This window comes from Lampris incognitus, chromosome 3 (assembly GCF_029633865.1).
Source record: "Lampris incognitus isolate fLamInc1 chromosome 3, fLamInc1.hap2, whole genome shotgun sequence".
In the NCBI taxonomy this organism is placed as follows: domain Eukaryota; kingdom Metazoa; phylum Chordata; class Actinopteri; order Lampriformes; family Lampridae; genus Lampris; species Lampris incognitus.
This window is the reverse complement of record NC_079213.1, coordinates 12835556-12853587: the sequence shown is the minus strand read 5'-3', so window position 1 is coordinate 12853587 and position 18032 is coordinate 12835556. Positions and strand designations below refer to the sequence as shown.

Here is an 18032-nt window from a genome sequence, read left to right as displayed (position 1 = left end):
TAATAGATGGGACCAATTGCAATGTTAGTATGTAATTGACTAGTGACACCCGCTGGTTGACTGGCATGAACGTGGCTCAGTTGTCTTCTTCTGAGAGAGAGAGACTGAGCTTATCCATCGCTCTCTGTTTCTTTCTCTACATCTGTACCACCCCCATACTCCCCATATCTTAATTTTTTTGTTGGATTTTCTCCCCATTTGTACCCGGCCAATCACCCCACTCTCTCCCGTCCCGGTCACTGCTCCACCCACACTGCCGAACCGGGGAGGGCTGCAGTCTACCACATGCCTCTTCCGATACATGTGGAGTTGCCAGCCACTTCTTTTCACCCGACAGCGAGGAGTTTCCCTAGGGGGACGTAGCATGTGGCAGGATCACGCTATTCCCCCGAATTCCTCCTCCCCCCTGAACAGGCGACCTGACCGACCAGAGGAGGCGCTAGTGCAGTGACCAGGATACATACCCACATTCGGCTTCCCAACCGCAGACATGACCAATTGTGTCTGTAGGGATGCCTGACCAAGCCGGAGGTAACACAGGGATTCGAACCGGCGAGCCCCGTGTTGGTACGCAACGAAATAGACCACTAAGCTACCTGCATGTTCCACCCATATGGAATTTTTAGGCTTCTCTTGCAGCCTGGTTCACTAATTCTAAAGCAGGTGTGCACCTCAACCTCTCAAATCACATGCATATTCACGAAAAGCAGTTCCTGATGCCCTCAACCTCACTACTTCCTCTACAGACACACATGCGCACGCATTCATGCACACACAAATATACATACATATATATAAAAGTTAATGCCAGGTCACAGTCTTTCCCCACATATTGCTAAAAAGCTCCAGCAATTATCTGCTGCCAACCCCTAAGTGCCTACACACCGTCATGCTAGCAATGATGGTCACAGGACAGCTGCCAGCTTCCATCAGAGGCTTTGCTTGCCATTTTGTCTAATGGCCTTAGAGCACCTCATTTGTAGCTGGTAATTGTAGTAATAATTACGCAAACTACAGTTAAAACGGAGAGAAAAAAAAGGAAATCCACCCAAACTCCATTAACTTGCCATAAACATTAACTCTCTTAACGCGCTTTAATGGGGATTTGGGAGGCCCTATCTGATAGAAATTAGAGCATCAGTCATCGGTGCCACTCTTAATTTAGCCGCTAATGTGGCTAAGGCTGATGGAGAGGGAGATGGAGGAGAGGAAAGGTGCGGGTGTGTGTTAAACAGACACTCAGAGGTGGAGAAAAGTAGTTCAACTATGATTTATCACTTAGATGAGTGATGGAACGTATCTGTCAATAAATGTTGTATCCAGATGAACTGATTCAACCTTCTTTGATTTTCTTACCTGGATTATTGAGCATGCATCAAGACATAAACTGGGATTTATTTGCGTGAGCATATTACAACCATGCAAGATAGATTTAACAGCCCTGATTTCCAAGGATATGTTCAACACTGGCACTGTTGAATAGAGATAACTATTGTTCCAGGAATCTACTATGTCATTTTGTTGAAGGAACTAACGGGAATAAATAATATTTGAAAAATGAAGTCACAAAATATGTCAACAATACTTGAAGGTTTCCAGATGTTTGTTCCTAAAATGTTGCCATATAGAACAATTAGTCCACGCTTAAAATCAACTGTGTATGTTTGTGTGTCCCTCAGTGCGTGAGCTGCAACAGGAGGTGCGTGATCTGAACCAGACGGACCTCCCTGAAGCTGATCCTGAGGAGAACAGTGCTGAGTTCATGGGTATCCTTATTAAGGTACACAACACATGATCATCATCTGCACACAACCTTCCTGTTATGTTGCAATGAGGAGTTGGTGTTTAAGTCAGCAGTTCTCTCGTCATTCCAGGCTCTAGCCAAACTAAAGAAAATCCCAGAGACCATCAAGGCCATCATGGAACGGCTGGAGCCGGAGCTCAAACAAATAGTCAAGAGATCTACCACTCAGATAGCAGACCACGCCTACCAGAGAGGGGAGAATCTGGCACAGGAGAGCCAGCCAAGGTAGGAAGGCAGGGTGGAAGGAGAAAAAAGATCTGTCAGTAAAGCGTGCTGTTGTCAGGCTGAAAAGTCCGGCCAAGTAGAATGGTTGTTTTAGCTTGCTGCAGGATAACACAGCGTGGCATTAACAGTGCTTCACAAGATGATTAATTTCAATCATATCATGCAGCCACTGTTGTTTCCCCTTGATAAAGCAGCCACTTATAATCCCCTCAACTCTCTCTCTGTCCCGAAGTCCTGCTATCAGAGCAGCCTGACTACTTATTTGACTGCGCTTACATTGTTATCCCTACTAGGATCATTTCTAGCTATTTCCTTTCTCTTATTCAGAACTCCTTTATTTAAGGAAATAGAGTTCATCTATAAACCAGAGACACCCGCCTTCATCTTCTCTCTTGCTCGCCACACAGCAGCCGGCAAAGTTGAGAGCAAAAAAAAAAAAACATGCTGCAGAGGAACGAGGTAATAAAAAGCACTAGAGGAACGCACTGTCCTCTCTAGTAACATGAGGGGAATGATAATGGTTGAATGTTTGTTTTCTGTCTTTTTATTTTACTCCAAGGTAGTAACTGTCGCAAGAGAGGTAGTGCCTTTATGTCTATTGGCTTGGGTTGTAAATGCCCACCCTGGAAGAGTTGCTGTTCACCAGGACAATAGAGTTACTGGAGCCAATAAGGCAGGGGTTAGTATTGTGCATGGTTTGAAATCGTGCAGGTGCAGGTGTTGGAGGTCGTGTGGCACCGAAAGTGAACGCGGTAGTCAACATGTTTTGAGTGCAGTCCCTGGGTGTCCGTACTCAGACAATCAACCAGGTATGAAACACAGTAAGGATCTGGGGCTGATGGGACACATGCACACACACACACACACTGACACACACCTTACCCAGACCGTGAAAACAGAGACCTTGCTGCTTTAAACCTAGACAGAGTGTTTGGTTTCACACTCATACATCCAAATACACGCACACAAACAATTTCAGACCTGTGCCAGCCCCACGACTGTACTACATTTTAAAAGCAGTCATGTCAGCAGCTGAGGACACACACACACACACACACACACACACACACACACACACACACACACACACACACACACACACACACATACGCAGACACACACTCGGAGTGCAGAGCTTGGAAAGCACAGGTCTCAGTCCATTGATCCTGAACCATTTAAGAGGAACGTCTTGTTTTCTGTCAGGGATGTTCACTCAGGCCTCGCTCGGTTCCTCTTCCTCTTCTATTGCCAGCTGAATCTCATCCGACCTCTGCGTAACAGGCCACCACGTAGCTCATTCCCAGCTCGGCTCCTTACAGATGGCTTTTACTTCATTGTGCATATGTGTGTGTGTGTGTGTGTGTGTGTTCGTGTGCGTGTGTGCATGCATGTGTGTGTGTGTTTGTGAGTGCGTTTTAAAGTCCGTGCAAAATGTTTGCATGTCTACTGTATGTGTGCATGCATATTTGTTTGCCACTGTGTGCCTGCACAAACTCACTTAGATTTAAAGTCAAATCTTGTTGCCATGGAAACTCCTGCCCCAGTACCGCTTGTAGGGAACACAATAGTCTTGCATAATGCATACCCAATCTATAGCGGCTTTAGACCGGCATGCAACACGTAGCACTTAGACAATGTAGCACAGTCTGGCTAGAATAAAATGCCCTTGAAGTTGATTTCCCCCATCGCTTTTCTCTGTGATCGGTTTCCCTGACAGCTATTGTCATTCTGACTCCTCTTAGATCTGAGAAAGGTTCCCGCTTGATGGGCTTTTAGTTATTAGTGTGCACCGCCACTCAATAGGCGAGGCGCCGTTAAGATTATATCATACCAGGTTCAGGAACTCATACCTTCACACATTCATTTTTAATGACAGAAGTAGATGTTTCTTTTACTGTGGATAGGAGACCTTTGCTAACACCCAACTTTGCTAATCTGAACCTCGTCAGAAGGTAGTTTGGACAAAAGCCTTGAATGTGTGAATGACCAAAACAGATGAAAAATATAAGGGGCAAAAAGCTTTGAAATGCCATACATGGACAAGGATATAGCATGTGGTATGTAGGCTCATTAATAGCATGTCAATTCTGTACTGAAGCTGTTCATTAGTTTTACATGTTTGCTTGACCAGTGACTTTAGAAGGCCATCCATCCATTCATCCATTATCCGAGCCGCTTATCCGAATTCGGGTCGCAGGATGCTGGAGCCTATCCCAGCAGTCATTGGGCGGCAGGCACGGAGACACCCTGGACAGGCCGCCAGTCCGTCACAAGGCCAACCCATTCACACCTAGGGACGGTTTTGTACGGCTGAGTCACCTGACCTACATGTCTCTGGACTCTGGGAGGAAACTGGAGCACCAGGGGGAAACCCACGCAGACATGGGGAGAACATGCAAACTCCACACAGAGGATGACCCCCAAGGTTGGACAACCCTGAGGTTCGAACCCAGAATCTTCTTGCTGTGAGGTGACCGCACTAACCACTGTGCCACTGTGCCGCCCGACTTTAGAAGTCTTTGGTTTGTATGAACATGGTGCTGATATATGTCCTTTGGTGTGTTGAAACAGTATAACTTGACACACTCAGTTTACCTTGAACTGGGGGGGGGTCTATATTAGGTCCTGTGATTAACAGCCTACCTGTTGCTATAGTAATTGTTTGTATGGAGTCAACGCCTCCTATCTGCGTCTGTGGGTCTGTTGGACCCAGGTCTTCACCGATGCGCATCCTTTTTCTGAAAATGAAGCTCTCGTACACCCACCAGCACACACACACACACACACACACACACACACACACACACACACACACACACACACACACACACACACACACACACACACAGAGTCAGTGACTGCTTGACCACTGTGCATGCCCCCCTGTCTCTCCCCACTGTTCATCAGCCAGCTGTCTGTCAGTTTCGATCCTGAGGGGAAATGAGGAGCAAGGCTTCAGAGGACAAAGGAGATAGATTAGGATGGCCTCCACTGGGAGATAATGAGGAAGACTGGATTCTCTTCACCAATTGGGGTGGGTGGGGGGGTTACTCTGGAGAGATCCAATAAATAGAAGGGAGGTGACAAGGTCAGAGCCATAAATTGTGATGTGTGCATCTTTCTTTCGTGGATGTGTGTGGCTGTGTGCACCTACATGCCTTCATCCCTGATGTGTGCATGTGAACATTTTTTTTTCTTTCCCTTTAGTTCGATGTCTGGTGAACTGGTATGGTTCAAGTTCCTTGTACATTTTTGCGTCTCCATGTGAGTGACAGATATACTTTCACTCACTTTGGCTCTTCACAGCGAGTCAGGGAGCCAGACTGTCATTTCACAGCTTGTCTCGCTACCTTATGAGCACCCTCCATTCATGGTGTTATAGCTCATAGTGATTTGTGCCCCCCATTCCTCTCCATTAATAATATTTTCTCTCTGCCACTCTGCCACTGACAGTTTAGTAACAGACAGCCAACCAAATGCCCCCTGGTGAAACATCCATCTCCTCCGTTCTTCATCCTCATACCTTGCCAAGAAACCTTGGCCACATCCCAAAACTTTTGGCATGCTTTCTCCATCACAACCTTTAAATAGTAGTGATGGGCTTTGATGCTTTGGCGTGGACACCATTGCTGACGGTTTGTTTTCGATATCAATAACCCTGTATAGCTCGGGAAACAGAACTCTGTCTCAGATAGCAGAGTCTTTAGAGTCGTCCCACATAAATAGTTCTGAGCCGACGACGATCTAGTTTTCAAGGAGATTGATCAGTGTGCACACTCCTTCCAATTCAGCTTCTTATCGTGTGTTATCAGCAGGAAAAGGCACTAGAGAGGAGCATGACAATCCAGACACGGGCATCTTAACCACTCCACCATCCCCAAGTACTTGGGCGTGGGATTTTGAAGATTACAAGTTGTTTTTGTTCTGTTGTTTCATCACTGACTCTAAAGAAAATGAATGGGATGGTCGCTAAGAACCTTTGTAATAGTTGTTTTCCTGTTGTGTAGTTTGTAATTCCTGGTTAATTAGTGCATGCCTAATTCCCGCTATGCAAAATCACTCAAGAATACATCGTCGTTTAGCATTTTGAGAAGATCTTCACAATGTTATGTTGGTTACATTTTACTGGTAACAGCTGAAATTTAGTTAATTCTGCTGCCTACAGTGCCCAGCTTGGGAGCAAGCATAGCATCAGTTGCACAGCAGCCCTGCCTTGGAAAGTTGGGGTGAAGTGCTCAAGAGCACAGTGGCCGCATCTGCCATCCTGATGCAAGCAGCTCTCTCGTTGTCAGCCCAGGTCAAACCAGGACTACCCAGCAAGTCTTGGGATTTAAGTCAGGGAATGCCTGGTTGCTGTGTTGTTCCTCCTTACTGCTCGAAGTGTGCAGCACTTTGGTACTCTCAGGTGGTCTCCAGTCCAAATAACAACCGGACCTGATTGTACCTAACGTCAAAAACCAGACTAGATTTCTTTTTAGATACTTTATTGATCCCCATGAGGAAATTACGCTCTACATTTAACCCATCCTAGCTGTGTAGCTAGGAGCAGTGGGCAGCCGCCGTGCAGCACCCAGGGACCAACTCCAGTTCATCTTGCCATCCCTGGGTCAGGGGCACAGACAGGAGTATTAACCCTAACATGCATGTCTTTTGGATCAGGTACGCTCATGTGGGTATGGTTGCAGAGCAGCTGTTTAAGCTCAAACTGTTTGCTTACTAAATCCATAGCAAGCAAGTCCACAATCATTAATCAGTTTGTGTAGAGACCAAGGGTGCCTTTCCCCACGTCAAAGAGATCTACAATACTAGTCACTGATCACCTACCACTTTATCACCTATAAAATTACTGTCTGGCTTCAATGCTGCTTTGAGATTATGTGATTGGGTTGAAGTTCACTAATGTGACTGAATCTCATTCCTACGGATGCAGTAGATAATAAATTCTTGAATTGTGTACAAAGATGTCCACAAATTCATATTCACTGACGCCGAGACAAAATGTATTTCCTGGTTATTCTCAACTGCCCCTAAGAGTGGGCTCCATTTTTCTTGTGTAAATAACATCAGAAGTGTCTCTGCCTCCCTGAAAACAAACCTGCTCCAGATGTTCTCTCAGTCCTGGTGGACCTACCGACGTTCACAGATGCTGTTAATTGTTTTGAGAAACAGCTACGTGGTGTGCATTGGGGATATCAGCCTGCCAGTATTCCTAACTGTTTAGTTGAAATCATCCTGGAAATGGTGTTTGATCATAATCATAAAACAATATAAAGGTTTGTTTTGGAATTTTGTATGGTTAACTCTGTGCAGGCGGAGAGAAAATGAGGCTCAGCTATAAATTATGTTGCAAGTGTTGATGTCTGTCGTCTCTCAGTTGCTCATAGAGTGATTCAAAGGTGCTGATTGTGACGGTCAGGGGCATCCAGGTGGCGTAGCGGTCTATTCCATTGCCTACCAACACGGGGATCCCGGTTCAAATCCCCATGTTACCTCCAGCTTGATTGGGCATCCCTACAGACACAATTGGCCGTCTCTGCGGGTGGGAAGCCGGATGTGGGTCGTGGTTGGTCAGGGCGCCTTTTCGGGGGGGGGACGGGGGGAATAGCGTGATCTTCCCACGCACTATGTCCCCCTGGTGAAACTCCTCACTGTCAGGTGAAAAGAAGCAGCTGGCGACTTCACATGTATCAAAGGAGGCGTGTGGTAGTCTGCAGCCCTCCCTGGATTGGCAGAGGGGGTGGAGCAGTGACTGGGACAGCTTGGGAATTAGGGTGATTGGCCAAGTACTACTGGGGAGAAAAAAAAAGGGGGGGGTTGCACAACACCCGTAGATGACACCCATTTTTGGACAATTAGAATGTCAGTGGAGAGTACAAAGGGCCAATATTAGATAAACAATGAGAATATACTTCATTATAAGTGCTCTTAAATGAGCTGAAGTAGCGCCACTGAAACGAAGTGAACACTCATGTCTATTAGTACGCAAGATCCTCAACAGGGCTAAACTAATAGCTCATGTTCCCACTTTGCGTTGAAAGCTTTGTCTTTCTGCAGTTTAAGCTTCAGTGCCATTTGTGCTGTGCTGAAAAGACCTGGTTCATATGAAAGCGTTAGAATAGATTAGGGGGGATGTGTTAGTGAGTGGTCAGTCCAGAATGGAGTACTCAGTTCAAGTTGAAGCTCAGTTTGGTGATGGCTGTACTCTCTCCTCCAGCCAGTGCTGTTCAGAAATAATGAGAGTAGCCGTCCTTTCAAGTCCACCTGGGATGGTGCACTATAACCGATTTCGACTACAGCCAAGCGAAGGAGCGGATTGTGACAGCAGGTTAAGCAGTGTGTGTTGTATAGATCAATGTGAGTAAAGACTTGCAACTGCACTTTTAATTTCCAACTGGCAAAGTAGTGCGTGGTGCAATTTCTGTGCAGGTTTTGGGGATTTTACACAATTTTATTTTGGTAGAAGTATCTAGTATTGTGCATTAAGTCCCTTTCTCTCTCCAGGAGATCTTCAGGTCACCTTCTGTGTAAATGTTTCAGGGGAAATGTTTCACCATGTTGGTCTGTGCTAACACCTGCAGCTTACCTTTTTGGCTTGCAGAATCTTCTTCACTCTCCTTTCCCTGTACATTTCCACATACAACGGTCCATTTTACCTCGAAATGAATGCCTCTCACTGGATTTTTTTTTAACTCTTAACAAAAAGGGCTGCACAGTGGCTCAGTGGTTAGTGTTGTCGCCTCACAGCAAGAAAGTCTTGGGTTCAAACTCCGGGGTTGTCCAACCTTGGGGGTCATCCCAGGTCATCCTCTGTGTGGAGTTTGCATGTTCTCTCAGTGTCTGCGGTGGGTTTTCTCCGGGTTGTTCGGCATCTAAGAGTTAATACTCCTGTCTGTGCCCTTGACCAAGTCAGTGGGAAAAGAATTGGAGTTGGTCTCCGGGCGCAGCATGAAGCCGGCAGCCCAGTGCTCCTAGCTACACAGATTACAGCTAGGATGGGTTAATTTGCAGTTAATGAATTTCCCCAAGGGGATTAAAAAAAGAAACTTAATTTTGATTTAAAAAAACTCATAACTGTTAACACTGCCATGTATGAAAAACAGTCAGTTTTGAGTCTAACTGGTTCATCTCAAGCAAACCGGCAAGCATACTTTATCTACTCTGTGTCAGTTGATTTGCACAGTCTATTTTTCACATGTTCACTCTCTGCATTCTGTGATGCTTACATTACTGAGCCAAACACAGCCCTGTGACTCACTTATGAAGCAAGTCACTCTCTCAAATGGCATCATTTAACTGAGTAACTGATTGTGGGTCTTTTATTTTGTATAGGATTTTTTTTTGTGAGTTGCTGGTAGTGTTGGATAATTTTTGTTTTTTTTACTACTTTGACTGAAAACTCATTAGTTCTACCTCCCTCCCTCCACCCCCCACCTTCCCACTCTTCCACCAACTCTTTGCATCTCTCTTTCCAATTTCTTTCCATCTCTCTTTCCCTCCCATCATCCTGCTCTGTGGACGTCTCTCTCATTCTCCTCTCTCTGGTTCCCTCTGCAGGCTGCTGCTGGAACTGCTCGAGCTGCTGATCGATAAGTTCAAGGCGGTGGCCCAGGCACACAGTGTGGTGCTGACCCACCTCCAGCAGATAGTGGTGCAGTGCCCAAGAGGAGCCCACGAGGAAGGCATCAAGCTGTATGAGCAGGCTGACGTCTCAGCCAAGATCCAGACTGTGCTGCAGGTGAGAGATGGAGCAAAATCACACACAACGCTCTACTGCTGCTGCTGCTATTACTACTACTACTACTACTACTACAGCGAAGATGATGACAGCGACACACAACACTGATTAAGATAATACAGTCAAGTCCAGGATGTATACAGGCATGCCCCTGAGAGGTGGTGGAAATGGCCACAGTGGTAAATTACACACACCGGCCTACCTACATGCACATGTCCACAGACAAACTAACACACACGTGTGTGCACACACACACACACACACACACACACACTACTTATATACATTCCCCATTTCATTTGAATTATTTCATACTGATCCTTTTGTTAGCATCACTGACGTGGCCTGTATGTGAAGCTTTTTACTGAAGCCTTCCTCAAAATCCTGTTTTTGTTTGGCGTCCAATATCGTTCCATTGACATGCTCAGGAGAACATGGCAGCACCATGCCTTTCAATAAATCTACCCGTAGATGTCCTCGCAGTGAACTCAGGATCTTTGTTTTCATGTTGCGCTCACATGCATACCCTGGAGCCTCTTTTTTTTCTTCATCCTCAGCCAGAGATTCGTTTTTGCCTATTTTCCCCCCCCACTCATCACTTTATTTAACAGCCTGATTTAATCCACCTTAATGTGCAGTAAATTAATCAGCACAGAAACTAGCTGTCAAGCAATAGATGGCGTTCGATCTGTCAGTAAGAAGCAGAGAGAGAAAAACAAATTCACGGGAAGCTTGATTGCTTGGTTTAATTTTAGGTTCTTTAATTGGTATGTGTTTACGCCCGGTTTTCACTCCCTGCTCTCGTTTGATTGGTTGAGGAGATGAGCAGCTGTTGGGCTGACCTATGACGGGTCCCCGAGGAAGCTTCGTGGCAGTCGGCACTCGCCAAAGCGCTCAGAGCATGTGCATGTGAGGATGTGTGGGCGCTGTGTGACTGTACGTGCGCGAATACCTTCGAGAAACTTCGTCCGACCTGTTGCTTCCTTCTTTTCTCAGACTTGCTTTAATGAGTCCAACCTCTGTCCTCATTCACCGTCTCCTCTTTTAGTTCTTCAGTGATGTGTGTGCATTCACGCTTCGCCTGCTTTTGTTTGAGAGAATGAATAAGTTTGTTCTTTTTCCCCTTGTTACCCCCCCTCCCAAAAAAAAAATCTGTTGATAACATCTTCAAAATAAATTAACTATCTAAAATAATATTTACTCATTTCAGTTGGGGAAGGATGCTGACTTTTATTTCCTCTGGTCTCCTCTGAATCTCAAAATCATCGAAATGAACAAAGACTGGCTGGTTACCTGCAGAGATGGCCGGTAGATTAGAAAAACACAGAACGGCAGTTTAGTTCACCGTCTGTTTATTCACCATATGAATGTCTGATCAGTGGTAACGCTGAAAACATCCTCTCCCTTTTAGTCTGCAAGTTCATGCACCAATCAGATGTACTTACCTGAATTTCACTCTGCACGATGTATCATTAGAGTATTTGCAGTATCCGTGGGGAGTAGTTTGAATTGGTTTTGTGTGTTTATTCTGCAATTCTACGTTTTATTTTGTGTAGAACCGTCATTTGGTCTATGATGCAGAGCCATCGAGAGGCAAACGGATGGAGAGGAGGAATAAAAATGAGATGCAGATTATAGGCAAGGCAGAGAGGAGTGGAGTAGTGTGGGCCAAAATTGAAAAAATAGCTTTGACATCTCTGAATCAGAGGAATTTCACCTTGACCATGAGCTGCTCTACCCTTCTCCCCTTCTCTGTCTCAGTTTTGCCTTCTCTCTCTCTCTCTCTCTCTCTCTCTCTCTCTCTCTCTCTCTCTCTCTCTCTCTCTCTCTCTCTCTCTCTCTCTCTCTCTCTCTCTGTCTCTCTCTCAGTTTTGCTCTCTCTTTCTCAGTTTTGCTCTCTCTCTCGCTCTGTCTCAGTTTTGCTCTCTCTCTCTCTGACTCTCTCTCGCTCTCTCTCTCTCTCTCTCTCTGACTCAAACAGAAACAACAACGGTACCTTGCCAACTGTTGCTATGTTTGCTCGCTGGCTCTTGGCACTGCAGAGATTTGGGGCTTGGAGACTTGTTGACAGATGAGTTAAATTCAAGCTGTCTTTAAAGAAGCTACATATACTAGTATGAATGCTGCTAATTAACATCAGAAATACCCAGAGCCCTGTGTTGGTTATGGGTAGGCATGTGTACCTGCGTGTATCTTAGTGCATGTCCATCTCTATGTCTTTTCTTTTTTTACCCTGGAGGCATCCGTATGTGCTTGGCTCCTCGAGTGTGTTCGAGTGGGTGTGTGATTGTGTGTTGACATGTACTGTAATAGCTCTGCTGTACCAATGCAGTAAGGCATGAAGTCATTCCCTGGCATGCGACCACTGCCACCACCCGGTTCACCAGGGGCTCCTCTCTCCCCTGTTTCTGCGATGTGAGATAATGTAATCTCTTGATTAGAATACTCATTATGTGAAATGAGGTTTTCTTATTCACTCACTCGTGTTATTATTTCCTGGCAGATTGTATCTTTATGAAAGCCCCTCATCCGAACCCCCCCACCAATCCTTTTTCATTTCTCCACCATTTTTTGTGCTTGCTCTCTCTCGCTCTCTCTCTCTCGCTCTGTCTCTTACACATTCCATTTCCCTTTATCCTTCCATCCTCAGCATCTTTCCTGCTGCCCCCTCAATACGTTCTCTCGTTCTCTCAGTACGTTATGCATACCCATCTTCTGCCTTGTAATTTCCTTCTTAATCTCATTATCTCTCTTTCTCGCTGTCTCCTAACTCCCTCATTCCCTTTCTTTGTCATTTCTTCACCCCTGTTTTTTGAGAGTGACAGATCAACAGCAAGAAAATTAAACATTGCATTATTGATGGGTGCTTTCATTATTGTCATTCCAGAGACCCACGCAGTGGCAGGGCTCCCAGCCATGTGCCTGCTCAGGGTTTTGTAAAGACGTCATGGTCAGCTACTTAGAAGACTCACGTGTTTCCCTTTATTGCTATTTTTATCACTGCTGCGTCACCACACAAGCTCTTTGTCGAAAAGCTGTGAATGAGTTAAGTGGAATATTACTGTATGTGTGTGAATAAAAAAAAAAAGTGCCCCACGTGACCCTCAGATTGATCTTTGCATCTTAAGGCAGCTGAAATGGGACCAAAAAAGTATTTTCCAAAATAAGGGTTGCAGGGTTTAGTAGCATTTCACTGTGTGCAGGGCATGTGGTCCAAAAGTTGCACATCCGTAATTGGTGTGAAGGTGAGAATAATAAATCACACCTCACAGGGTGTGGTGTCTTGTTAAGTAAGGTTGGACAGAAGGCAAGCAGCCCCTGTGAGATAACCCCGTCCTTCAATAATGAAGATATGTGTAGACATACACTACCGTTCAAAAGTTTGGGATCACCCAAACAATTTTGTGTTTTCCATGAAAAGTCACACTTATTCACCACCATATGTTGTGAAATGAATAGAAAATAGAGTCAAGACATTGACAAGGTTAGAAATAATGATTTGTATTTGAAATAAGATTTTTTTTACATCAAACTTTGCTTTCGTCAAAGAATCCTCCATTTGCAGCAATTACAGCATTGCAGACCTTTGGCATTCTAGCTGTTAATTTGTTGAGGTAATCTGGAGAAATTGCACCCCACGCTTCCAGAAGCAGCTCCCACAAGTTGGATTGGTTGGATGGGCACTTCTTTGAGCAGATTGAGTTTCTGGAGCATCACATTTGTGGGGTCAATTAAACGCTCAAAATGGCCAGAAAAAGAGAACTTTCATCTGAAACTCGACAGTCTATTCTTGTTCTTAGAAATGAAGGCTATTCCATGCGAGAAATTGCTAAGAAATTGAAGATTTCCTACACCGGTGTGTACTACTCCCTTCAGAGGACAGCACAAACAGGCTCTAACCAGAGTAGAAAAAGAAGTGGTGGGCCGCGTTGCACAACTGAGCAAGAAGATAAGTACATTAGAGTCTCTAGTTTGAGAAACAGACGCCTCACAGGTCCCCAACTGGCATCTTCATTAAATAGTACCTGTTAGAGCCTGTTTGTGCTGTCCTCTGAAGGGAGTAGTACACACCGGCGTAGGAAATCTTCAATTTCTTAGCAATTTCTCGCATGGAATAGCCTTCATTTCTAAGAACAAGAATAGACTGTCGAGTTTCAGATGAAAGTTCTCTTTTTCTGGCCATTTTGAGCGTTTAATTGACCCCACAAATGTGATGCTCCAGAAACTCAATCTGCTCAAAGAAGTGCCCATCCAACCAATCCAACTTGTGGGAGCTGCTTCTGGAAGCGTGGGGTGCAATTTCTCCAGATTACCTCAACAAATTAACAGCTAGAATGTCAAAGGTCTGCAATGCTGTAATTGCTGCAAATGGAGGATTCTTTGACGAAAGCAAAGTTTGATGTAAAAAAAATCTTATTTCAAATACAAATCATTATTTCTAACCTTGTCAATGTCTTGACTCTATTTTCTATTCATTTCACAACATATGGTGGTGAATAAGTGTGACTTTTCATGGAAAACACAAAATTGTTTGGGTGATCCCAAACTTTTGAACGGTAGTGTAGGTTGTTCCCAGTTGGATGTTGATTCTGGAGGGTGCCATTTTGTTGTCATTAAGTCTGCTGTCCCTCCTGAAAACCCCTATCCACCTTGTAGTTGTTGTTCACTTGGATACTTGTGTTTTTTTTCTTTTGTCCACTCACAGTCGCTGCCATTTCTTCTTATCCACATCATCACCTCACTTGTGGTTCCCCCCACCCCCTCTTCTCCCCAGTTGTGTCCGACCAATTACCCCACTCTTCTGAGTCATCCCGATCTCTGTTCCACCCCCTCTGCCAATTCGGGGAGGGCTGCAGACTACCACATGCTTCCTCTGATACATGTGGAGTCCCCAGCCACTTCTTTTCACCTGACAGTGAGGAGTTTCGCTAGGGGGGACGTAGCGCATGGGAGGATCACGCTGTTCCCCCCAGTTCCCCCGCCCCCTGAACAGGCACCCTGACCGACTAGAGAAGGCCTTAGTGCAGCGACTAGGACACATACCCACATCTGGCTTCCCACCCACAGACATGGCCAGTTGTGTCTGTAGGGACACCTGACCAAGCCGGAGGTAACACGGAGTGCTTGTGTTTTGACTCCTAGAAACCTTCTGGCAAGTTTTACTCCCCCTCCCAACACACACATGCATACATGCACACACACTTTGAGAAGGTGGAGAAACCTGGCCAGCCTTTCCACCAGACGTCCTAGTGCAGTGTTTCCCAACCCAGTCCTCAAGGAACACCTATCCTGCAGATTTTCTTTGCAACCCTGAATAGGTACCTGTTTGTAGTTATTCAACCAATCAGCAATGAATTATGTCAGATGTTGCACACCTTACATAATTAAGTGTTGTGAGATGATTGGTTGAGTAAGTACAAGCAGGGCTACCTGTGCAGAGTTACAATGAAAATCTGCAGGATAGGTGTTCCTTGAGGACTGGGTTGGGAAACATTGTCCTAGTGGATGGATGCAAGAGCTGACAGAAACAGAAGGCCATAGCTGAGAAGTGCCACACACCAATGTGCAGCCGGACCCAGCGAGGCACAGAGCGAGGAGAAGGTGAGCTTGAGGAAAGTCAAGATCTGTGTCATGCTTGCAGACCGGTATTTAGAAAAGCAAGAGAAGTTTCTCCGGTGTTTATTTCATTGTGGCGGAATTGATTTAAATGATAGGAGACTGGCTGAGAATCAGCAGTATTGGTGTTGGACGGAGAGTTATAACACCACTTTATATTCTTATGTATTTTTTTCTTTTTGGAAGTGGCTCTCTGTAGACAGTGAGCGTAAAGCTATTGATTATTCACACCATTATTGAATTTGCATTCTGAGCGTGCACCACTTCACGGCTTCTCTGCTCTATCTCTCGCTACAACCAGGCTTTTTTTCCGCTCTTCCATCAAAAACTGTCCTGTGCTTCAAAGCACACCATGCCATTTCAAAGGAATCACACTGACTGGAATCTCTGTATATCCAGTCGGGTTTGATTCACGTCTCTTTCTTCCCCTGAAATGTGGTATTGCAGCATCAAACTTTAAATCCAAAAAAAAAAAAAAGGATAAAAAAAATCTGTCAATCTGACAGTTCAGTGTTTTGTGGGTTAAATTGTGAATTGAAGCAAAGTCACATGCTCTGCGGCAGAGTATCCAGAAGGTTCCTTCTAATCATTAATGAAAAGGTAGTCCACGATGCTGGTAATTGGGATCCACAGTTCGTACAAGATCACAGTTCGTAAGCCCTTCCGTGCATCCTTCATTACAGCCACCCAGCGGGAGCATGTTAATTGATCTATTTTTGGCACGCCGTGTCGCTGTCATCAACTCCCGTCGCCCCTTGACCCCGTCGAACGTTCGGTTCGAGGCGCGCGAGTTGCCTAATTAGCTCGCTGTTTGGGCATTCCACGGTGAGTTTGGTTGCTGAGGTGACTGCTTACCATGCCTGTTGTCCGGCACAAGTGCGTGACTGGAGAGCAGATCGTACTCTTAATGAGGGCGTTCCAGACAAGAAACTTGGGGCCCGCATTCACAAGTTCACAACGATGTTGTTGGGACCAATTTCAAGATTATAAAACTTCCCTCAACCACTCCAAACCTCTGCCCATCAAAATGTTCACTTTCAATGCTGCAGGAAGAAATATATATATATATATATATATATATATATATATATATATATATATATATATATATATATATATATATATATAAATAAAAAAAAGCTTTTTTCTTTAAAGGCAAACCTATGATGAGGTTTATGTTTCGGCGGCGGGCTCTCCTTTGAGATCTACCCTCTTACACAGCGCAGACGGCAAAGCGAGTGTTTTTGTGGGATGACGGTTTCCTTTTGTATAATTATGTTTTGACTAACCGCTTCTGTTTATTTGTTGATTCCCATTTATAATGGGGGAGGATTTGAGTTTCTCATCATTGTGTCGCTTTTATGTGTGCATCCTTTTCACATCTCTGCTCCCGCTCTCGCTTTTCAGATACAAGCGATCCCATAGCTCGGCCCGACAATGGGCTTGATAAATAAGTCATGGCCAGATATATTAACCAAGACACAGGGAGAGAGGTGCTACGTGAAACAGAAATATATAACTGCACAAAGGAACTTGGAAATGCAGGGCCTTCTCTCTCGGTGTGCTGGCGGAGTGAAAATGAGGCGAATTGAAGTGCCAGGGAGCAGCCAGGAGACAATGATCTCTTTTAATTAGATTTGAAGCCCCGACATAGTCACGTTGTGCCCACCCAACATTTTAATCAATGTGTCATATTCATTCCTCTCTCCAAAGCGCTGTCATATTTACATATCATCGGAGCGTGCTGAAATCTAGCATATCGATAGTGTCAGAGAACACCCCCCCACCTCCTCCCCACCACCAAACCCCATCTTCTGCTGTATTTCTTTCTAGGGAGAAGGAAAGTGATGTCAGGCTGGGCGCACACGTATCACATTCACTCTCGCTTTGATTCCTGTTGGTGTTGTCGCGCTCTTGCGACCGCCGGGTTTGCATGTGGATGTGTTGCCTTGCCTCTGGGACACGACAGAGCCGGGCTGCAGGAGCGACACATGAATGAAACCAAAGTAACCACGTTTTCCAATTATGTGTCTAATACCGACTGCCGAGTCTTACGAGACGATTTAGTTGGTCGAGACTTGCTTGCGTTTGCGGTGTTCAGTTTGAAAATCAGTCACCTCCCCCCTTTTTTTTGGTCAACTACCCCACTCTTCCGAGCCATCCCCCGGTCGCTGCTTCACCCTCTCTGTCGATCCGAGGCTGCAGACTACCACATGCTTCCTCCGATACCAGCCGCTTCTTTTCACCTGACAGTGTGGAGTTTCACCTGGGGGACTGAAACTCCTCCTTGCGTGGGAGGATCACGCTATTCCATCCCAGTTCCCCTCTCCTCTGAACAGTCACCCTGACCAACCAGAGAAGGCGCTAGTGCAGACAACAGAATAGACCGCCACGCCACCCGGACGCACATAAAATACTTTTTTTAATTGTAAATTCAGTGGTACCAATATGCTTCCTCGTGCTTTAAGGTATCTGTCACTGTCATGCTGTAGTTGATGTTAATGCAAAAATGAAATTAAACAAAATAGATTCAGCGGACATATTTACTTGATATAATTTAACTGCGATAAGGCTCAGATGAGGCTGTTTTTCCGCAAAACCCTTATTAGGGAAACTAGAAAGGTTATTACATTCAGATAGAAATTACACAGT

General features: G+C 45.2%; 1 protein-coding gene across 2 annotated transcripts in view; it reads left to right on the top strand.

Annotated features, from left to right (window-relative positions):
* Nucleotides 1–18032, top strand: part of exoc4 (exocyst complex component 4) — a 185970-nt gene that overhangs the window by 22535 nt on the left and 145403 nt on the right. For both annotated transcript variants that reach the window (XM_056276597.1, XM_056276598.1), the window contains exons 6-8: nucleotides 1680–1780; nucleotides 1875–2029; nucleotides 9584–9764. In XM_056276597.1, the coding sequence (XP_056132572.1) occupies nucleotides 1680–1780; nucleotides 1875–2029; nucleotides 9584–9764 (437 nt within the window). The remainder of the gene's footprint in view (nucleotides 1–1679; nucleotides 1781–1874; nucleotides 2030–9583; nucleotides 9765–18032) is intronic.